The sequence below is a fragment of the Apus apus genome, chromosome 4 (assembly GCF_020740795.1).
Source record: "Apus apus isolate bApuApu2 chromosome 4, bApuApu2.pri.cur, whole genome shotgun sequence".
Classification (NCBI taxonomy): Eukaryota; Metazoa; Chordata; class Aves; order Apodiformes; family Apodidae; genus Apus; species Apus apus.
The window spans coordinates 40422330-40442799 of record NC_067285.1 but is presented as its reverse complement, the minus strand read 5'-3'; the positions used below and the strand labels follow the sequence as shown (position 1 = coordinate 40442799).

At 47.0% G+C, this 20470-nt stretch overlaps 1 protein-coding gene across 8 annotated transcripts in view; it reads left to right on the top strand.

The window, feature by feature from the left end:
• The first annotated feature begins 17265 nt into the window (after nt 1-17265).
• Nucleotides 17266-20470, top strand: part of LOC127383591 (bifunctional methylenetetrahydrofolate dehydrogenase/cyclohydrolase 2, mitochondrial-like) — a 74399-nt gene continuing 71194 nt past the window's right edge. For all 8 annotated transcript variants that reach the window (XM_051616751.1, XM_051616748.1, XM_051616749.1 and 5 more), the window contains exon 1: nt 17266-17427. In XM_051616751.1, coding sequence (XP_051472711.1) covers nt 17273-17427 — 155 coding nt within the window. In that variant the 5' untranslated portion in view covers nt 17266-17272. The remainder of the gene's footprint in view (nt 17428-20470) is intronic.

Sequence of the window (20470 nt, the reverse complement as noted above, 5' to 3'; positions counted from 1 at the left end):
GTTCTAGTTGCAGGAAAAAACAGATTTGCAGCTTCCAAAACGCAGGTGGAGAAAAGCGTGCTGAGGGGAGCAAACCCCTCGGGACGAGCCTGCGAGGTTGCACTGGGTTGGACAGCGAGGCAAGCGCCGGAGCACCAACCCTGCTCGGGCTCAGCACGCTTCACCAAAACGAACAGAAAGCAAACCGAGACCCCCGACCAAAGAGCCCAGAGAATGGGGTGAGGCTCCTCGCGGTCGCAGCCAGACCCTCAGCTATCGCCGTGACTGTGCAGTGCCATGCTTCCCCTGCCCTGCTCCTACAGAGCCGCTGTGCTGGAGCCTCCAGAACAGGGAGCAGCCCCCTCCTGCCTCTGCCCCGCTCCTCCCGCACCCGGCAGCGAGCGCTGGGCAGGGACCAAAGGGGCTCACCTGGCCCGTGGGAGAGGATCCAGCCAGGCACGCCCCCCGGCTTCAACCCGCGCCCGGGAAATTCCCCGACGGGGGAATAAAATCCTCAGGAGAGAGCGGGGCCGCACAGCCGGCTCCCGCAGCCCCTCCGCATCCAGCACCAGCCATGAGCCCGCACCTCCGCCTCTTCCTCCTCCTCCTCCTCCTCCTCCTCCTGGCCACCGCGCTCTGCCGGGGTGAGCGGCTGCGGGATGAGCGGGGTCCCGGCAGCGCTGCGCGGGGCGCAGGGGGGTCCGAGCGGGGGGTCGGGGCGGGGCGGGGGTCCCCGGGGCCGAGGCTCAGCCCGCGCCTCTCGCTGCCAGGGCCCGGGGAGCTGCGCTGCCGCTGCCCGCGGACCGTCTCCGAGCCGATCCCGCCGCGGCGCCTGGCCCGCCTGGAGCTCCTCGCCGAGGGGCCGCACTGCGCCGTGCCCGAGCTCATGTAAGTGCCCGGCCCCCAGCCCGACCCCGGCCCTGCCCTTCACCCTGCCCTTCACCCCGGCCTCAGCCGCTCCCTCGCCCCGCAGAGCCACGACGAAGCGCGGGCAGGCGGTGTGTGTGAGCCCCGCGGCGCCCTGGGTCAAGCTGCTGCTCGCCAGGCTCCTCAGCAGGTACCAGCCGGCAGGACCCGGTGCCGGGAGCCCCCCGCACCTCCCCGTGCCGCGCTGCGGGTCATTTCTGCTTTCGGCTTTTTTCTTTCAGCTCAACAACCACGAACTGACGGGGGAATGAAGGTCGCTAGAGGGGGGACGACACTGAGCCCGAGGCTTCGGGGGCTTTCACAACTTCACACGCGCTGCTTGTGAGCTCAGCCCGTTTACTGAGGGCTTTGCTTCATGTAACGCCATCCGATTGTGTTAGTTCACATATTGCAAGATGTATGATGCGAGATGTACCTCTAAATTGGACATTGTCTGAAAAGCACAACTCTTAAGTGCTGTAGTGATTCACTGCCTTTAATGCCTTGCTTTTGGGGTGTTGTGCAGGAGAGAAGATACAGGGGATATCCTGAATTCTTTCTCAGGAAAACATTTGCCTGGGTGCCAGCATCAGCAACCCTCTCCTGTGGCTCAGCATCCGTGTGTCCATGCCACACACCTTTGTAAGGGCTTCAACTCACAACAGAAACATTTATTCCACCTAGCAACTCTGAGCAGAGAAGGGAACTGCTGCTTCCCAAAGCACAGCTGTTTGGTTTTGCACATCCTATAGCCATATGCCTGGAAAAAAAAACTTTCCCAGGTGCTGTGGGAAAGCAGTGCAGGCTGCTGCTCCAGAGCCAGAGGTTCACTTGGCAACACAAGTTCACCAGCAAGTGCTAGTTGCCTACTCCTGCCAGGTGTCCTGGTGCAGTTGAAGGGATCTTCTGGGTTTTGCTCCATGCAACCTTAGACACATCTTTTTTGGTTTGTATGGCATAATGTCATAATTTATATAATGTTTTTTATATATATATATGCATATATATATATGTGATGTTGTGTTGGTGGATGTTTATTTATTCTAGTCCAGATTCCTTTTGGAATTGTGTATATGCAGTTTTCTCTGCTCTTTGTTTGTCCAGCAGAAAATTAAAAAGAAGGGAGATCTAAGCCACTTTTAAATACTAGTATTTAAATGCCACCATGGTGAGACCATATGATTTCTATTAATCTACTCATTTTCCTCAACGTTGAAGAAACCCTCCCAATCATACACGTATAATTAGTGTAGAGGCATCATCATACATCCAGAATATCTGTAGTAAGTTCCTGTAACTTAAATGGAAGATTTTTCTAATTTTTTATTACTGTATATGTTTCTTAATTAAGAAATTTCCCCTTCTTACTTACAGAGCTGTTGCCTTTTAAAAAAATAAATAGTTAGATACACTTGCATAGTGTCTGTTTCCAAGTGTTAACATAAAAGATTCTAAACCATCAAATCTTGTTGGTTTAATGGCTTGTATAAGCTGTGCTCATTGATACTCTTTCATCTTTCCAAACATACAGTCCTCAGCCTTTGCCTTAATGGGACTTCTGGACTGACAGCAGGAGGACTGAGCCTCCTGAAATTATTTGGGAAGCTATTTTACAAATATGATTCCTTTATTTGGTTGACTGCCTGGGAGTGGAACAGTACTGAAATCCAGTTCCACATCTGTTTGGCAGCATCTACCCTGGTTTACTCAGTAAATCTATTATGTGATGAAGCTGTCTTGGTTGTTGTAGCCCTGGCAACTTTTGAGTGCTGACCATTTTCAGAGTATTAGGATCAAAGATACTCACTTTCTAGATGTTTTCTGAAAGTCTACGGGTAGCTGTAGAAATTGCCAGTGTGCTCATACCAAGGAAAACACTGCAGCTTAAGCACATACCAAACTCTCATGACATGCTAGAGAACCTAAGGTAGAGTGAGAAAGAGAAGTTACGAGTGCCTTAATTGGGGGAAGTTCCTTGGCTGAATTGTGTACCTAGTTATGCATCAGAGAAGCCGGTAGCAAAACTAAATTCCATCAAAAATCAGTTTTGTCAGTTCTGCTTCTTCTTCACTCAAAGCATCTTAATCATCCATTGCAATAATCCTCACATAGTGGGAGCAAGGGTCAGGTCTACCATGTCAGAGATAAGGAGAGGTTAATGTTACTGGACCTCCTCTTACTGTCCTAAAAATACCGTCAATGCGGTGTGGCAGGATGAGCTGTGCAGATTGCACTTTTTCCTTACATTGCAACACATGTTCTTGTTCTCTTTGTGTCATCAGATAGACCTCTTGACACACTAACCTCATCACACATAAATTCTTTAGAAGTTACTCCTTCTCCTTGGGCTGCCCTAATTCACAGTCACCATGACAAGAAAATTCTGTGATCTGTCTCCCTTTCTTATTACTACTTCCAGGAAACACCAGGAGGGCATACTTGTGGCCTTTCCCCACGCTAACTGGCAGTGGCAGTCAGCCTCTCTTACCTCTCACTAGTAACTAATGACCAAGTGTGACCAATGGGTTGTGTGAAAAGGGAGGGGAATCTCCCCACAGCCTGAAGAGTCTGGTCAGGAGGCTGGACTGATCCTTTCGCAAAATTCATCTAATTGCCGTGGGCAGAATCCTTGAAGGAGTTAATTCCTTTGGGATGATCCTGAATTGTTTTCCTCTTAACTTCGTTGAAGTCTATCTAAAAGTGACAAGGTGGAGCACATATTCATAACTTCAGCTGCCTCCTAGTCACAGCCACCATTACAGATTGGCTCCAGCGCAAAGGAATACTTGCAGGAGATTCTGAGCACCAGTGCAAACAGCACAAGCTCTTCTTGTTTCACAGAGAATGAGACAGAATAAATGATGCTCATCTGGGTTTTTATTGACTATTTTTTCTAAATCATGGGCCTGATAATACTGCTTTGAGCCTACCCTGATGGAGTCAGATGTGTAGGGTAAGCCTAGCACAGCTTAAAGGGAAGTGACTGAGCGATGCTCCTGGGCACGAAACGTGTTTTCGAGTCTCCGCACATCTCAAGTTCCCTCTTGCTTTGTTGGTGTGGCAAGTACTTGCACAAGACTTTCCCGAAACTTCAGCCTCGTCAGGCCAGCTGTTGAAGGGTTTGATATGTCAGAGAATGCAGATACCCTAGTTCATCAATAAATACTTATGTGAAAGTCAAACAAAATGGTTAATTACATCACAGGAAAATGACTGTGCAAATAAGCTTCTTCATGAGCACTGCAGATGTTACACATTTGTCAACAAGCCACATTTGCTGATTAAAGAGTATTTCCTTTTTAGCATGGTGAAGCAATCTCAGAGCCTCTTCACCTCCTCCTGCAGTGAGTTTCTGCTTCTCTGGCACATCGTTATTTCACTGTTATAAGCCCCCAACACTCAGATCTCCCTTTAAAAGCAATGTACCTTAGCAGCCTATCTGCTGAATTAATACAGAATCATGCTACAGTTCACATCAAGACCAGTCAGTCACAAATGAATGTGGATTAATTTTTCCTAGTTGAACAACAAGAAACCAGATTGCTTTGAAAAGCTGTAATGGCACAGGGAGGCAGTGCTAGGCCCAGGAGAACATGGCACGTTGTCCAGTTGATTTTATGAACAGTTTAAATTTCAAATCCCAGAAACACCTGTCCTCCAGATTTTGAACATGACTGTTCTACTTTAACAAGATGAAAACTTTTCCAGTTCACAAGAAGTACAGCTTTACTTGAAGGTAGCTTGTTTTTTTTTTAAGGCCCTCTCAATTATTTATTATGAAATCTCCTGCTGGAGAAAAAGAAAGACTAGGAAGCAGCTTTCCAGGTGTTTGAGAAGGTAGAGGTACTCTAAGGTAATTGAAAGTATTTGCTCCAGCTGTTGCTGGAGTTCATAGCTTGAAACCCATGGGACAGGAGGCTCACTGATGAACTCCTCACTGTATGTGAAGTTGGTCACTGCTGTTTTACCACTTGCACATTTAACTGCCAAACCAATGTAACCATTGATATTCCTACATATTTAATTTAGCTCAGCCTGTTCCTGGACAAAAATTCCTGCCGAGATATTTGGGTAAGACTGAAGCAGTTACTCCAATGAAATATTCTCTGTTAATGCAGATTTCTATGTGACACGAAGCACCGGCCACTACCTACCAAAGAAATCCTCTGGGACAGACCCTTAACGTACCATCTGCAGCAGTATTCTAAGAGCTCAGCCACTGCTGCCCGCCATGAGCTGCTCAAAAAAGGGGTAAAACACAGGTCAGCTCCAACTGTTATTCTATACCTGACCTACTTAAAAGTGACAACTGAAGTCACAGCCATCAAAAGCCAGCTTCATCTGAGTTGCTATTGACGTCAGTGTGACGAGGACTTCACACAAGGGAAGTCTTTACCCTGAAACCCAAGACAACTGCATTCAGAACCAGGCTGCTGGCGCTTTCCAAAGCAGAAAGCCTGTTTGCACAGGACCTTGCCACAAAAAGAAAAACAAACTGGTGGCATAGAAAAGATTTTCCCAAATAAACAAAAGCCGCCATGTAATGTCTTATCTTATAAACAGCTGTAAGCCAGGAAATGTTAGTTTATACAGGGGACAGGAAGGTGGGGGAAACCTGAAATATGGGGAGGAAACTCATAAAACAGTTCACAGAGACTATATTACTTAAATTTTAAGGCTATTCCATGTCTTTATGATCCCTGTACATCTGGCACACCTAGCATATCACTAGGTTCTATTCTGAATAGAACATCACAGAATATCACAGGTTCTGTTCTGAATATTTTTGTATTGGAGAAACAGGATTCTCAGCACCCAAATGCAATTTTCCCCTTGGCACCCTGTGAGCAAACTGCACAATAACAGGCAGGGTTGTTTTGGTGTCGAGGAACAAGGACTAGCACCCAGGCTAGCATCTGCTACTCAGTGCTTACCTATTGAGCTAGAACCTGTAGTTCTTTCAGAAAACTCATCAGCAAGGCAGAAAGAATTACAGACGTGTAGGAATGAGGTATTTGCTCCATCCCCTTTGGCAGATTGAGCACAAGCAGAAGCAGATACTTTGGAGAGAAATACAAGCCCCCACTGCTCTGAGCTCTTTCCCCGTGGTTACTTTAGTAATTCCATAAATTCCTGCAGGGTGGCAAAAGCAAGAAAGGGTCAAGTGCTCCACAGCTATCAGATCTGATGGACCTAGAGCCACAGAGACTGCACTGGCAATGCTCGAATCCTGCTCCAAGAGGAGGAAAGTCACCTCATTAATGACAAGGCAGTTATATTGGTCAGCATGCATAGGAACACCTGAGAGAATGATTGTGAACCTCTGTTCTCAGCTTCCTTCTCCCTGGGATTATTTTGCAATTATGCAGTGAGTTGATTTACAAGCTTGCAGACACTGCATTAATACATCAGTCTGCATTATTATCTCTCCCTGCCAATTTAAAAGAAATGAGGTGTCCATTGTATAATATCCCATTGATTCTTTTGCTGCCAAGGGAAAAAATTAACACAATTATCAAATCCTTGGGAAGTCTTAGGGGAAAAAAATTAATTACTCCTCATGGCGCCACAAAGCACAACAGCAGTCCAAAGAAGAGCTGGAGGTCTGAAATAAAGCAATGCATGATCTCCAAAGACTGGGAAGAAGCGGTGGGATGGCTGTGGCACCTCTGGACTGCACCTGCTGCTCAGAGATATCCCTGGATCTTCAGTCACACTTCAAGCTCTGACACCTTTCCAGCCGGCCGGAGAGGGCGCCTACCCCTCACTGCTCTGCATGAAGTTCAGGGCTGTTTGATTTTCAGTTAACAACTAAATCCACAACGAAATTACTGTGTGCTTGGCAGACAAACCCAGGTGCTAAAATTAAATGTGGACTTATCCCCAGGTGCAGAAGACCAAGGATTTTATGTCTGTTGCCATTAGCGTCTTTCAGACTTAGGAACTCCCAAGAAAACTTGGGCTGGGCTAAATTTAACCTCCTGATTCTGGTGTCTCAAAGGCACTCCGTTCCTGTGCGAGTTCCCAGCGCAGCCTCCCCGGCTGCTGGGCTCCCCGGTAAGCGCAGCGAGCAGAACAGACACCTGCTGCCAGCAGCAGTGGGGCAGGGAGGCTGGCGGGGCACAGAACCGACCGCGCAGCCGGTGCCCGCACCCTGCAGGGCGGTACCGTGCCGGCTCGGCGGGTCAACGGGAGGGAAAAGGGCGAGCAGCGGCCGCCCGAGTACGCGCGGGGAGGAGAGAAAGACGCGTGACGGCGTGTGAATCACATTTCTCCTGCCTGACAGCTCCCGGCGGGGGAATAAAATCCTGAGCAGAGAGCGGGGCCGCACAGCCGGCTCCCGCAGCCCCTCCGCATCCAGCACCAGCCATGAGCCCGCACCTCCGCCTCTTCCTCCTCCTCCTCCTCCTCCTGGCCACCGCGCTCTGCCGGGGTGAGCGGCTGCGGGATGAGCGGGGTCCCGGCAGCGCTGCGCGGGGCGCAGGGGGGTCCGAGCGGGGGGTCGGGGCGGGGCGGGGGTCCCCGGGGCCGAGGCTCAGCCCGCGCCTCTCGCTGCCAGGGCCCGGGGAGCTGCGCTGCCGCTGCCCGCGGACCGTCTCCGAGCCGATCCCGCCGCGGCGCCTGGCCCGCCTGGAGCTCCTCGCCGAGGGGCCGCACTGCGCCGTGCCCGAGCTCATGTAAGTGCCCGGTCCCCAGCCCGACCCCGGCCCTGCCCTTCACCCTGCCCTTCACCCCGGCCTCAGCCGCTCCCTCGCCCCGCAGAGCCACGACGAAGCGCGGGCAGGCGGTGTGTGTGAGCCCCGCGGCGCCCTGGGTCAAGCTGCTGCTCGCCAGGCTCCTCAGCAGGTACCTGCGAGGCGGGGGCTGCGGTTGCTTCGTGCGGGGCTGGGAGGTGGGCCAGGCTGCAGCCCGCGCTAACCGAGCCCGTCTGGAGGCCAGGATTAGCTTTTGGCTGGGTTTGAAACCAGTGCGGGTTTCGATGGGGGGGAAACTATTTAGTTAAAACTTGCGCAAGACGTAGCTTTGCTGTGGAGAAGAGAAACCTTTGGGTTCAGGTAGAGTATCCACAGCTAATGCCTGATGAAATGTAGTCTGGCCAGGCTGGTCCAGCATCACCATCAGGCATCTTTTCCAGAAGACACGTCTCCTATGGGACTTACTATCTGCAGCATGCAAGGGAACTTAAGGAAAGATTTCTTTAATGGCTTTATAATTTGAATTCTGTCTCTTGCAGCTCACATAACCAGCTCTGAGGGAAGAAACATCTCCAACAGAAGCTACCTGTGTTTGCCAGAGTATAGCAGGAAAAGGATGCTGGAAGAAGTCCAGCTGCCTAGGTTTCTTGAGCTCGTAGACCAAGAAATGGTCTACAAAATGGTCTGTGCTCAATCCCTCTGACCCTTTCCTCCACTCATATTTATTTTTGCCTCTTCCTATGTATGTATTTATTCACTGGGCTAAAGTGATTGAACCTGTTTGATGGAGGCTTTGTTAGGCACCTCTCAGTGACCTCACTGCTGTTCTCATAATTTGAGCAGTCCCACACTTGGGCAAGCTCTTTCTCTCCAAATGCTGTTTGCCCACAAGTTCTTATAAATAGCATTCATATCCGAAAAGAAGACAGGTACCTCATGGAGATGGTTGTGCAGATGTCTGCAGATAGTTTGACACATGAAGGTTCCAATGGATTGAGCTGATGATAGTAGGAAGTCCTTCCATCAGGAATAAAAACATTGCTGTTGGGCACTTAGGATTTTACATTACTTAGCGCATCACATGTAATTTTTATTATTATTTTTTTTAATTTACACACAAGATGTAAAGGAACAGTAAATGTTCTGAAGAGGCTTAGATATTTTATGTCTACTGGTATGACATACTGTCACAATTCATGTAGGATAAGTAATTTTCCTTATTCTGCTTTGGAAAATTGTATTTATGTATAAAGGTGGATTTATCATGAGATGATAATGTAATAGGATGCAGCACAATAAAAATAACATATTCTTTTGTTGAAAAATATACTGGGGTTTTGGGGAGTTCAGTGTAAAGATGGACCTGCACACCTGCATCAGTGTGCCTAGCAGGGAAGCAGTAACCTCTGAGGGTGTCCAGGGCACACCTGTGGCCCATCTCTCCTGGAGGTGTCAGGGACTTTGTACTGCTCTTGGATTCAGAGGCGCATTATTTAAACTCTTCACTTGGAGCTGCAGATGTGAAGAGAGATTGACCCCAGGATGGATGTGTTGAATTCAAGTAAGCCCTGCAACCTGCAGGAACCTGTGTTCTGCTTTAACTAATAGGGGGGCTGTGTTTAAAGTTAAACAAGCTTTGCTGGATGGGAAGAAGCAACAGTTTCTGATGTGGTAAGAAACTGTGACAGTTTACAGCAGTAATTTTTTTTTTGCAGAAAAAGAACTTGTTAAGATCCCAGCTGCAACCATGACCCCTAACACCTTTTTTAAAGCAAAGAATCCCCACCTCTAAAATTCTTTTTTAGTGCATATTTCCAGTGCAAGCAATATCTTCAGTCACTAGGTATATAGTACCTACTTAGTGGCAGAAAAATCAATTGCTCTTTGCTCACGAAATTCAGCAAAACATCTGAAGGTAGAACCACATCCTGGCCTTATTGACATGACTGAGAGTCCTAGAGTGTTCTCCTGGGCTGCAGAAGGTAGTTGTGGCTGAGTGAAGGCGATGGACTAGAAATCCACTGGCGTTTCCCCACACAGATTTGAATCCTGCCAACTACTACGGGGTGCAGTTGTCTCCTTTTGTTCTTTGCATCCTGGCCTGCATCAGGAATAGCATGGCCAGCAGGAGAAGGGAGGTCATCGTGCTCCTCTACTGGGCCCTGGTGAGGCTGCACCTCGAGTCCTGTGTTCAGTTCTGGGCCCCTCACTGCAGGAAGGACATTGAGGGACTGGAGCTACCAAGCTAGGGAAGGGCCTGGAGAACATGCCATACAAGGAACTGAAGAGGGAACTGGGGTTGTTTAGTTTGGAGAAGAGGAGGCTGAGGGGAAACCTCATTGCCCTCTACAGATACCTGAAAGCAGGTTGTACTGAGGTGGGTGTTGGCTTCTTCTCCCAAGTGAATAATGACAGGACCAGAGGAAATGGCCTGAAGTTGCACCAGAGGAGGTTTAGATTGGATATTAGGAAGAGTTTATACTGAAAGAGTGGTCAGGCACTGGAACAGCCTGTCCAGGGAGGAGGTGGAGTCACCATCCTTGGAGGTGTTCAAGAAATGTGTAGATGTGGCACTTCAGGGCATGGTCTAGTGGCTGAGATGGGTTTTTTTTTTGTGGGTGTTTTTTGGTGGAGTGTGTGTGGTTGTTTGTGTGGGGTTTCTTGGGGGAGAGTTGATGGTTGGATCTAGGAGGTCCTTTCCAACCATGATGATCCCATGATTCTGTGACATCTGAAGAAACTGACTCATCCCATCACACAGACTAGCTTTTCTTTGAGGGAAATCATTGGAAAGCAAATTCATATGAAGAGGGATTTTCCTTGTTCCTTTATTTCTTTGTCTTTACCTTGCAAGTTACTGGATGTTACTTTTTTGAGTTGTGGACATAGAAAAAAATCTCTTTACAGCTGCCTAAAACCTTCTGCCTGACATTCAGGTCAGGTGAAGCAGCTGCAACTCAAATTGATTTCCTTCATACTTCTAAAATATATATAAAAGAGAGGCATAAAGAAAATCTTAAGGGTTTAACAGTGTAAAGAGTGGGGAAAGATAAACATTAATTTTTACCTCTATTCAAAATGGTAAAAAACTTACGTCATTCAGGAACACAGCTACGTAACTCAAATTGTAATGTGAAAGCAGATTTTTTAAAAAGCATTATTTCTCCCAGAACATCTCATTTTATACTGGGAACTGCCTGGTGCACATCAATGACTGGGACTGAAAGACTACTACAACCACTTCGCCCCAGGAGCTGAAAGATGTCATTTACCTCCTGGAATAGATGCTTATGTTATATGTTATTTTTGAAAACTACAGATCAGTGAAGACTGCTACATTCTTCCCTCCTGCTCTATGTCATATATTTTTCTTTGCATGCAAGTTAATCTACTAATCAGTAATGGAGTATCTTCTTGTGCAACTCTGGAATTTTGATGAACATTGGCTCATCATGGAAGTTTATTGCCCAGCAAGAAATGCTAGTAAAACAAGACACATCAAAAGCCTCTCCAAATTTTAAAATCCTCATGGGACTTAGGACTTTCAGTTTATTTGAAATTCTCAAAATACTAAGCATGAAGAAAGTTCAGCTTGATAGTACCCTTAGAGCTTCAGATAAATGCCAATAGGCAGTCAAATGGACACAGTCACATTAAGCTTACTGTTGCAACTTAAAACTGGATTTAACCCTTGGAACCCCTTATGGCTTTTATTGGCATGAAAAGTGGAACTGGACAGAAAGTTTCCATGTAAAGTTCAGACTTTGAGGGATGGATTATCATAGTAACCTTTGTGCTGTAGAGTAATAAACTTGATGATCTGAAAATATTTATAAGATGTTTAGGGGAATAGGTAGGAAGTTGCTTTGCTCTCCACAGTTGCGTACTGTGGAAGCAGAAAGGTTTTCATGGAGAAAATAGAAATTGCTTACTCTAAAATGGTACTCAAAGATGATGATTGTTAGCATCTGAATAACCTGTCAGTTGTTTGCAATGACCTCTGTGGAAAGCCAGGAAAATTTCTTGAGAAGTACACTCCCATTTAGTATTAAAAACAGAGGAACACCTACTCCAGCAAAGACACTGCCAAGTATCATGCTCCATGGATACAAGTTCACTATGCTCCTCCCCACAGATAGAGTGCACTCAGAAACTCACTTGCCAAGCTAGTGACAACTATTATAGGGTTTGGTGTTTTCATTTTTTGCCAGTACTGTTTGAATAAAGGAGCTGAGCACATTGCCAGTGAGGGTGCTGTATTTCAAGGGGCTTCCATACTCAGACTAAGCAAAAAGCAGGTTCTGATGCCCTGCACAGAAACGGCTCTGCACAAAAAAAAAGGAACAGCATGCAGGGTTTCCATGTGAAACATCTGGTGTCATAAATAAAGCTCACCTACTGACTTCAGAGATTTATCCTAAGGATAAATCTGTCCTTATCATTCCTGACTTGCCAGTCAGCATAAATCCAACTTTTCACCTCAGAACTTCCTTCATACTCTTCCCTGCTGGCAGCACAGCCTCCCTTTTGACACCCACACAAAATATGTCATCTCAGTTAAGATGCTGTACTTGCTCCTCATCAGTGGATTGTTGATATAGCTGATATCTATTTTTAGGATGTCTTGCATATATACTTCTATACATTTTATTATACCAGTGACCTTTCAATAAAGTGCTGATTTCCTCCTATTTTCAGAATAACACTGTTGCTGTAATACTCAAACAATAAATATAATACACCCCACAGGGAGTATTTTTATTTCAACAAACTTGCTAGTCCTCTCTTTCTCATTCAATATTATTTTTAAATTCCATTTATAATTAAATAAAAAACAAAGTTTCAAAGTGTCCAGTTTGCACAGCAGGAAAAATAGAATTATGTGAAGTTTTAAAAAAACTACAGGGAAAGCAAATAAATTCAGATCCAGAGAAAAGCACTGACCATGGGCTTGCTTTTAAAAGGCCTATTGTTCTTTGTCGAACCATGTTCATGTAACACAGTTGACTTTTCTAACTTTTACCTGCACTTTCATTTTGACCAGCATCTTCTGCTTGCCAGGGACACTGCACTCCTCATCACAAGGGTATTAAACTAGATTTTTACTACTGCACAATCATGTAAAATGGACCCATTTTCTTTTTACACTTAACACCACCATTTTGACACATTTCTTTTTAAGTTTTCTCCCATGCCCTTCACTCCAGAAGACAAGACCAACTGCACATTTTCATAGACTGATTTAAGTGATTTTTCTGTCATTCTCCTTCTGATCCTAGACAGCTGTCAGCACACAGGCTATCCCACAGGGACACATGCAAATCCTTTAGGCCCTGGATACCAATTTACCAACCCTTACCAGAACATAAAGGTGTCCTCTAAAAAGAAGAGTGCTCACAGCCACCTAACACAAATCTCCCTGTCCTTTCCCAGCCCACCATGCTATTTGTAGCTTCCCTCCAGGTGATTTTCAGCCCTTTTCAGCCCTGCTCATAATGTTCCATCAGCTGCTCACCTCAGCATTCCACTGTTTGCTCAGAACCAAACAACTCTTCAGGCCCCAGAAGCAAAACTTGGGTAGGAACTGCCTCCTTGACTGAAAGAAAAGACACAGAATACAAAGTCAGTGATGGAAATGTAGAGAATTTCAGCTCTTTATGGGACAGAAACTTAGTGCCATTAAAAAAAACCAACAAACCACAACAAAACAACAGATACAAAGAAATGGGAACTTTGCACCAGGGGCATTTTACTGCTTCTATGACTCTAATTCCCCACAAAGAGGGATGGCAAAATTGAGATGATGTATAAGGGAATAGCAACTGTATGACAGCTATTTTGGAGTCTCCATAACTTTCAGGAAGATTTGAAACAATACACATTTTCAATAAAGAAAATGCCACAAGCTTAGAGGGTTTCATATAGATAACATTAGCAATTAAATCTTTTCTGAATTTTTCATGTGAAAACTACTATTGAAAATTGCTACCTAACTTTATATAATTTCCAGATTTTTTGAATGAACTGGAGAGAATTAACTGCTTTCTGGGATTGTCTACAAATGAGTGTTTTACCAAAAATGTTTGTTATCTAGTGATCTATCAAAACCAAAGATAGCTGAAGAACAGCTTGGCAAGTGACAAGAATGAAGATAACTAGTATGGGTTTGCTGGGAACTTCAGTGTGGATTTAATTTGTTTGAAACTCATAAAGACATCTGTTGACTTCAGTAGCAGTGCTAATTGTGCCTGCACACCCAAGTAAAAGTCACACAAAATGCTGGTTGTGTGTTTGGTTGATGAATGTTATCAGAAAAATAATTTGTATTTGTAACTTTCTTTTTTTAATAGAGTAAGTTTTAATCTAAGATTATATATCTTTATATTTACATATGTAATAATACCAGAACCTTTTCTCCAAATTCAATCCTACACCAAATGCTGGAATATTCCTTTTTCACATTAAAAACATACATTCTGTGGTTTCCACTGTAAGGCTCTTTTAAGTACAGTGGTAAGACAGGGTGCAGAGAAAAGGAGATCCTTAGGTTATTCTAATCATGCCAGAGAAAGCTGAGCAAAAACCCCACATTGAATATTCAGGACCTCTGTAAAAATACAATGCACTGTTACTGAATGACACAATTTACCCAGCTCGTATCAGTGTGCTCACTTAAGAAGACATTTCAGAGCCAGATCATGCCAGACAATAGTTATTAATCAAAGATGCATCTATCCATAAACTTGAGCACACGAAGACCATTGATTTCCTGCCTTGACATCTATAAAAGGGATGGCAAAATTAAAACGCAGATTAAAAATGCTCATTAAAACAGACATGGCTGGGTATTTATTTCTTAATTCATGCCTTAAAACTGCACGTTTGAGCCAAGGTTTTTCTAAACGTGTTAGCCTGAGGACTCACCATAGTTGCATGAAAAGCATAGGAATGTAGTTCTTAAAAGCTTGCCTGTGCTTTCATGTTTATATTTCTCTTGAAGATCAGAAACATGAATTTCCATCTTGAATCCAGTTCTCATTTCCTGCAGCACAATTTAATCTGTTTTCTGTTTCAGCTGACAGCTATGCTGAACAGAGCTCCTGCCTGTGTTTCCCAGCCAACATTATGTGAGAGAAGTGACTGGAAGCTGTTGTTTTACATCTCAGAGTAGCAACAGATGTAGTGAAGGCCCCAAGTAACGCTCCTCACGACATCCAAACCAAACTTGGCTCGGCAAGGAGCGCGCTTCGGAGGCGGCAGCAGGCGGGGGGTGAGTGCCTCCCGTGGGCAGATCCCCCACAGCACCGCAAGCCAGGGAAGGCCCTCGAACAACAATCACAGAGTCACCAAGGCTAGAAAAGACCTTAAGACCCTCAAGTCCAGCCTATGACCAACACCCCCACATCTCCAGACCAGGGCACTAAGTGCCACATCCAGCCTGTCCCTGAACACATCCAAGGATGGTGCCTTCACCACTGCCGTGGGCAGTCCATCCCAGTGTCTGATCACCCTCTCTGTGAGGAGCTGCTTCCTGATATCCAAGCTAAACCTCCCCTGGAGCAGCTTCAGGCCGTGCCCTCTTGTCTTGTCACCAGTCACCTGGAAAAAGAGCCCGACCCCACCCAACTACAACCTCCCTTCAGGTAGCTGAAGAGAGTGAGAAGGTCCCCCAAGTCTCCTCCGGGCTAAACATCCCCAGCTCCCTCAGCCCATCCCTGTAAGACTTTCCCTCTGGTCCCTTCACCAGCCTCATTGCTCTCCTCTGGACCTGCTCCAGCACCCCAAGGTCCTTCTTGCAGTGAGTTAGTGACAGGACTCGAGATGAGGCCTCACCAGCGCTGTGTATAGGTGGGGCCTGGTTTGAGCCAGGATGAAGCCTATTTTCCTTTTACTGATTTATTTTTTCCTTCAGTAAGCTTTCTTTTAACTAGTAGCAGAGTGTTCCAGCTAGGAATGGTAACAAATGGTGGAATGTTTTTCTACCTGCTGGGCCTTCAAGGTCGCACCTTCACTCTGCCAGCTCAGACACTGCGGGGAGATCTGTGACCCCCCCCGTAGGAGGCTGAGTGAGACAGACAGCAAAATCGGCCAGAGATGTTCCATTCCATCTATCCACGTAAGCTCAAAGGTCAGAGATCACAGAAGACAACTTCCTTCCTGCTTCTTCTTCTCCTCCACCCATGGCCAGCATCTGGGGAGGACTCCGTCCATCCCTCACCATGGACCCCCAGGCTCCAGCTCTCCTGCCCCTCATCACTCTGCACTTCCTCCAGCAGCTCCGGGATTTTTTGGGACTGTTCCCAGCTCAGGAGATGCTGTGGGAGTTGCTGGGGGTGGGGGGAGGAGAGAGGCTTTTGCAGATACCTGAACATATCTGTATATAATTGTATATATGTTCTTTTATCATTGGTGTTTAATTAAAGCTGCGTACTTTAGTTTTCAATCTAGAGTGCCTCCCTCCTGATTCTCTCCTTCCCTACCTGAGTGGGAGGGGATCGAGAGCCTTGTTGTCGAACCAGAGTCCAGCTGGCCACCAACAAGTGAGCTGCAAGGATGCTCACCTTGGCTTCCCTGGGGAAAAATACGAGTGCACAGCTAAAAATAACGCAGGGCATCGGCGGCTCCTCGTGGAGGCCTGACTCGGCGCTGGCTTCACACACACCAACGTTTTGGCAGGACCGGGAGTCCCTAGGGATCAAAGTCCTTTTGCAGCTTCATCCGAAGAGGTTCCTGTTCACAATCAATCCCGGGGGCCGCGCTTGCCAGGCCCGGGACACACCATGTGAGGTGTGTTTACCTGATCCGTGTCAATATGGCACAATGTTAAGAGTCACAGGCTGAAGAATAATCCTTTGTGGAACAACGTTAGAGTCATAGAATGAAGAATAATTATTTGTGTATAGTGTCTTTGCTTGTGCTGCCTGTTTTTGTATCGTGTAACAAAATTTTGTATCTTCTGCTTGCATTGCATGTTGCTCTTGTGGATCTTCTGCTTGCATTGCATGCTGCTCTTGTGGATCTTCTGCTTGCATTGCATGCTGCTCTTGTGGATCTTCTGCTTGCATTGCATGCTGCTCTTGTGGATCTTTTGCTTGCATTGCATGTTGCTCTTGTATTGTGGATCTTGTGCTTGCATTGCATGTTGCTCTTGTGGATCTTGTGCTTGCATTGCATGCTGCTCTTGTGGATCTTGTGCTTGCATTGCATGTGATTTTTGTATTGTGTAGCAGACAATGGGCAAACATCTTAAAGTTATTTTTTTTAGCATAGACCGGCTTGGTTGTTAAGGAAGAGAATGTTATAAAGCAGATTCTTGGAAATAATTAACATAAGCCGACCCTTTTCTCGAAACAGCAATGCGTACGTGTTAGTCAAGCCCAGAGCTGCAGCTGTTTTGGGCACGTCCTGCGGGAGCGGAGGCTCCCGGCGCGCCCAGCCGCTGTTCGCTTCCTTCCGTTCGCTTAATTAATTACTCATTCGAATCAAGAGCCCACTTGGGAACGAGCCGCGGGTCACACACCGCAGGGCCGCTGTCCTGCCCGCCTCTTAGTCCTCCCGGGCCGCGTCTCTCGCCCGCATCGCTCGGACTCGCTCCCGCCCCGGCAGCTCCGCCCGCCGCGGCCGCGCTCCCGCCGCTGGGCCGGGCTCCTCCCTCCCCTCCCTCCCCGGCGCTTCCGTCCGGCGGGCCCGACATGGCGGCGGCCGCTGCTGCCTTCTCCGCTGCCTCTTCCTCCTCCTCCTCCTCCTCCTCCGTGCTGCGCCCGGGCTTGGCGCCGCTGAGGCGATGGCCAGCCCTCCCGCTGCCGCCGCCCCGGGCCGCCAGCAGCTCCCCTCGCCGCGCTGCCAGGTACGCCGCGCTGCTCGGGGCATCTTCATCCTCCTCTTCCCCTCCCTCATGCCCTCCTTCCTCCTCCTCCCGCCGCTGAGGCGGGTTCCGAGGAGCTCCGGGGCCGCTGCCGCCTGAGGGAAAGGGCGCGGCCTCCCCGGGGGGGGCTCGGCAGCTTCGCCGGTCGCCTCCCCGAGGTGGTGGGTTCCGGGACCCCGGCTGAGGCGCAGGTTCTCCCCGGGAATAACGAGGTCCCGGCGGGTCTGTCGGAGCCGGCAGAGGTACCGGCAAGGGGTGCCGCTGGTTCCGTGGGCGCTGGAAGGGCGCCCTGGGACGGGGCAGCCCCGGCGACGCGGCCTTCCCGCCTCCTGCCCGGCCCTGCCGCCTTTTCTTTGCTCCCGGGGCCTTCGGGAGCCCCTCCGCGGGTTCCTGCAGCATCGCTGTGCATCTTCATTTCCGAGCGCTGACGGTTCTTTTCGGCGGTGGCTTGCAGGCAAGTATTTCTGCACAGGAGGGCTCGACCTGATGATCCTTGAGGTCCCCTTCAACCTGGCATTCCATGATTTTCCTTTAATCTTTTGTGAGGAATGTTATAGTCTGTATGAAGGGGCACGCGATGGTGACAGCCCGCCCCGGTGCATGGTGCTGTGGTGTTCCTTTGTCCTCGGAAAAATAAATAAATACAAGTGTTAAAATAAAAAATAAATTAAAAAAATGAGGCTATGAATAACTAAGGTCGCTCGGTGTCTCAGGTGCCACAGCGGTGTGCCCGGGTCTGCCAGTGTTTGCTGCCAGCCTGGATGCCTAGGGCTGGCAGGACACACTGTCCCACAGAGAGGACCTGTCCCCTGACACTGGTACAGAATCAGAGAGTCTTAAGGGTTGGAAGGGACCTGGAAAGATCATCCAGCCCAACCCCCCTGCCAGAGCAGGGTCACCCAGAGCACATCCCACAGGAACGTGTCCAGGTGGGTTTGAATGTCTCCAGAGAAGGAGACTCCACAGCCTCTCTGGGCAGCCTGTCCCAGGGCTCTGTCACTCTCACAGTGAAAAAGCTTTTTCTGATGTTTACGTGGAACCTTCTGTGCTCCAGTTTGCACCCACTGCTCCTTGTCCTGTCACTGGAGATCACTGAACAAAGCCTGGCTCCATCCTCCTGACACTCACCCTTAACATATTTGTAAACATGGATGAGGTCGCCCTTAAGTTTCTCCCTGCCCAACTCTCCAGCCAGTCCAGGTCTCGCTGAATGGCAGCACAGCCTTCTGCTGTGTCAGCCACACCTCCCAGTTTAGTGTCACCAGCAAACTTGCTGAGGGCACACTCTGTTCCCTCATCCAGGTCGTTGATGAAAATATTGAACAGTCCCAGTCCCAGTACTGACCCCTGAAGGACTCCACGAGTCACCAACCTCCGGCTAGATTCTGTCCCATTGACCACAACTCTCTGACTTTTTCCTTTCAACCAGTTCATGATCCACCTCACTACCTGATCATCAAGACCACTCTTCCTCAGTTTATCTACGAGGGTGCTGTGGGAGACAGTGTTACCCATGTGTTTTATGGAATGTGGTGGCTGGATTGAGCCTCTGGTGTTGCTCCTGCTGCGTGGCACCTCTTGACGCCTTGCCTGGATGTGGAGGGGAGGGTTTTACCTAAGCTCTTGCTTGTCAGCCTTTTCATTTATACTGGAGTTGTTTTTAACTTGAACATTTTCTCAGTTAATCCGGTCCTAAGTAGCCTACGCTGTAAGCATTGTCTTTGCTTTGTGGATTGATGTAGAGAAGGCAAATGACAGTTGAATCAGGAAATCATAGTTGTTTTCAAGGTGACCTTTGTTGTCCTTAAAACTGATTGTTCAGGAAGTTGTGAGAATTGGAAGGTGAACTGAAGTCTATTTTATGCAGCAGGTGTGCATGTGTGTGCTGCTGCTTCATCTTTCCCTGATCAACTCTCTGAACTTTATGTGTCACACCTGGAGAAATGCTCAGAGCTTTAATGGTTGCTGAGCAAATCCAGAGACTGTTAAAAATGTGGTATGAATAGATGATTAACATATAGCAGAAAGCAGGCTCTTGATTAAATATACTTCATAAAAATAAATCGGCTATTTTACATAAAAGGTGATGTTAGTGCAACTGTTTTCTTACTTTTGGGAAGGTTATTTCTGGAATTGTGAAGGACAGGGAATAATCTTGGAATAAGGAAAACCAGACGCTTCTCTGGAATGGTAAATGACAGTGCATTCCCACCTGATTTGTTTCCTTTTTAGTGTTTACATCTAAACCCAGGAACGGTTTCTGCTTTATAGTCACTGGCATTTAAACAAGTTTATTTCAGTAACTTTATAGGTTATAGTGTATATATATTAGCAAGACAGCTGTGTTTTGGATGCAGTTACAAATGTGTAGACGGATGTGTGTTTGTTTTTTTTTTTTCTAGAAGTGCTAGCAGCAGCTGTTTCCAAATACAATTTTATTTAAGCCAAGAGTTCTTTTCAAGGTACAGATGAACTATATTAAGGTGGGGTGGTGCTCCTGGCAGTTTGTTCATGCTTCTAGGGTTATTTTTTTGAATTTTTTTTCCATCTTCAAGACTCAGCATTTCCATCTTCAGGAGTGGACAATGTGCATTTCTTCCATATGCTGTTAGGTAATATTTTAAATTCTGAATGTTCTACCATCCATGTGTCTGTAAAGTTTAAAGAAGTGTCTCTGAATAAATATGACGTCTGCTGGCTTTTAGATATTTTCTTGAATCGTTGAACATATCTCAAGTTTGAGTATGCTGATAAACAGGCAAATACGCATTCAATAAATATAACAAAGTATTAATACAATATTTTACTCTGGTTGTGTAGTTTCTTAAAGTAGAGGCAGAGCTCAAAACTGGTTTTGAACCATCTCAGAAAGCATGGGTTGTTTTTTTTTCCTGAATGTTGTTCTAGGCGTGATCTTTTTCAAAACATGGTACAGAAAAAAACCCCAACTGATCTTGCAACAGACTTGCAGCATTTTGAAAACCAATCCAATTTTAACATAAAACCAGAACACTTTACTGTTTTT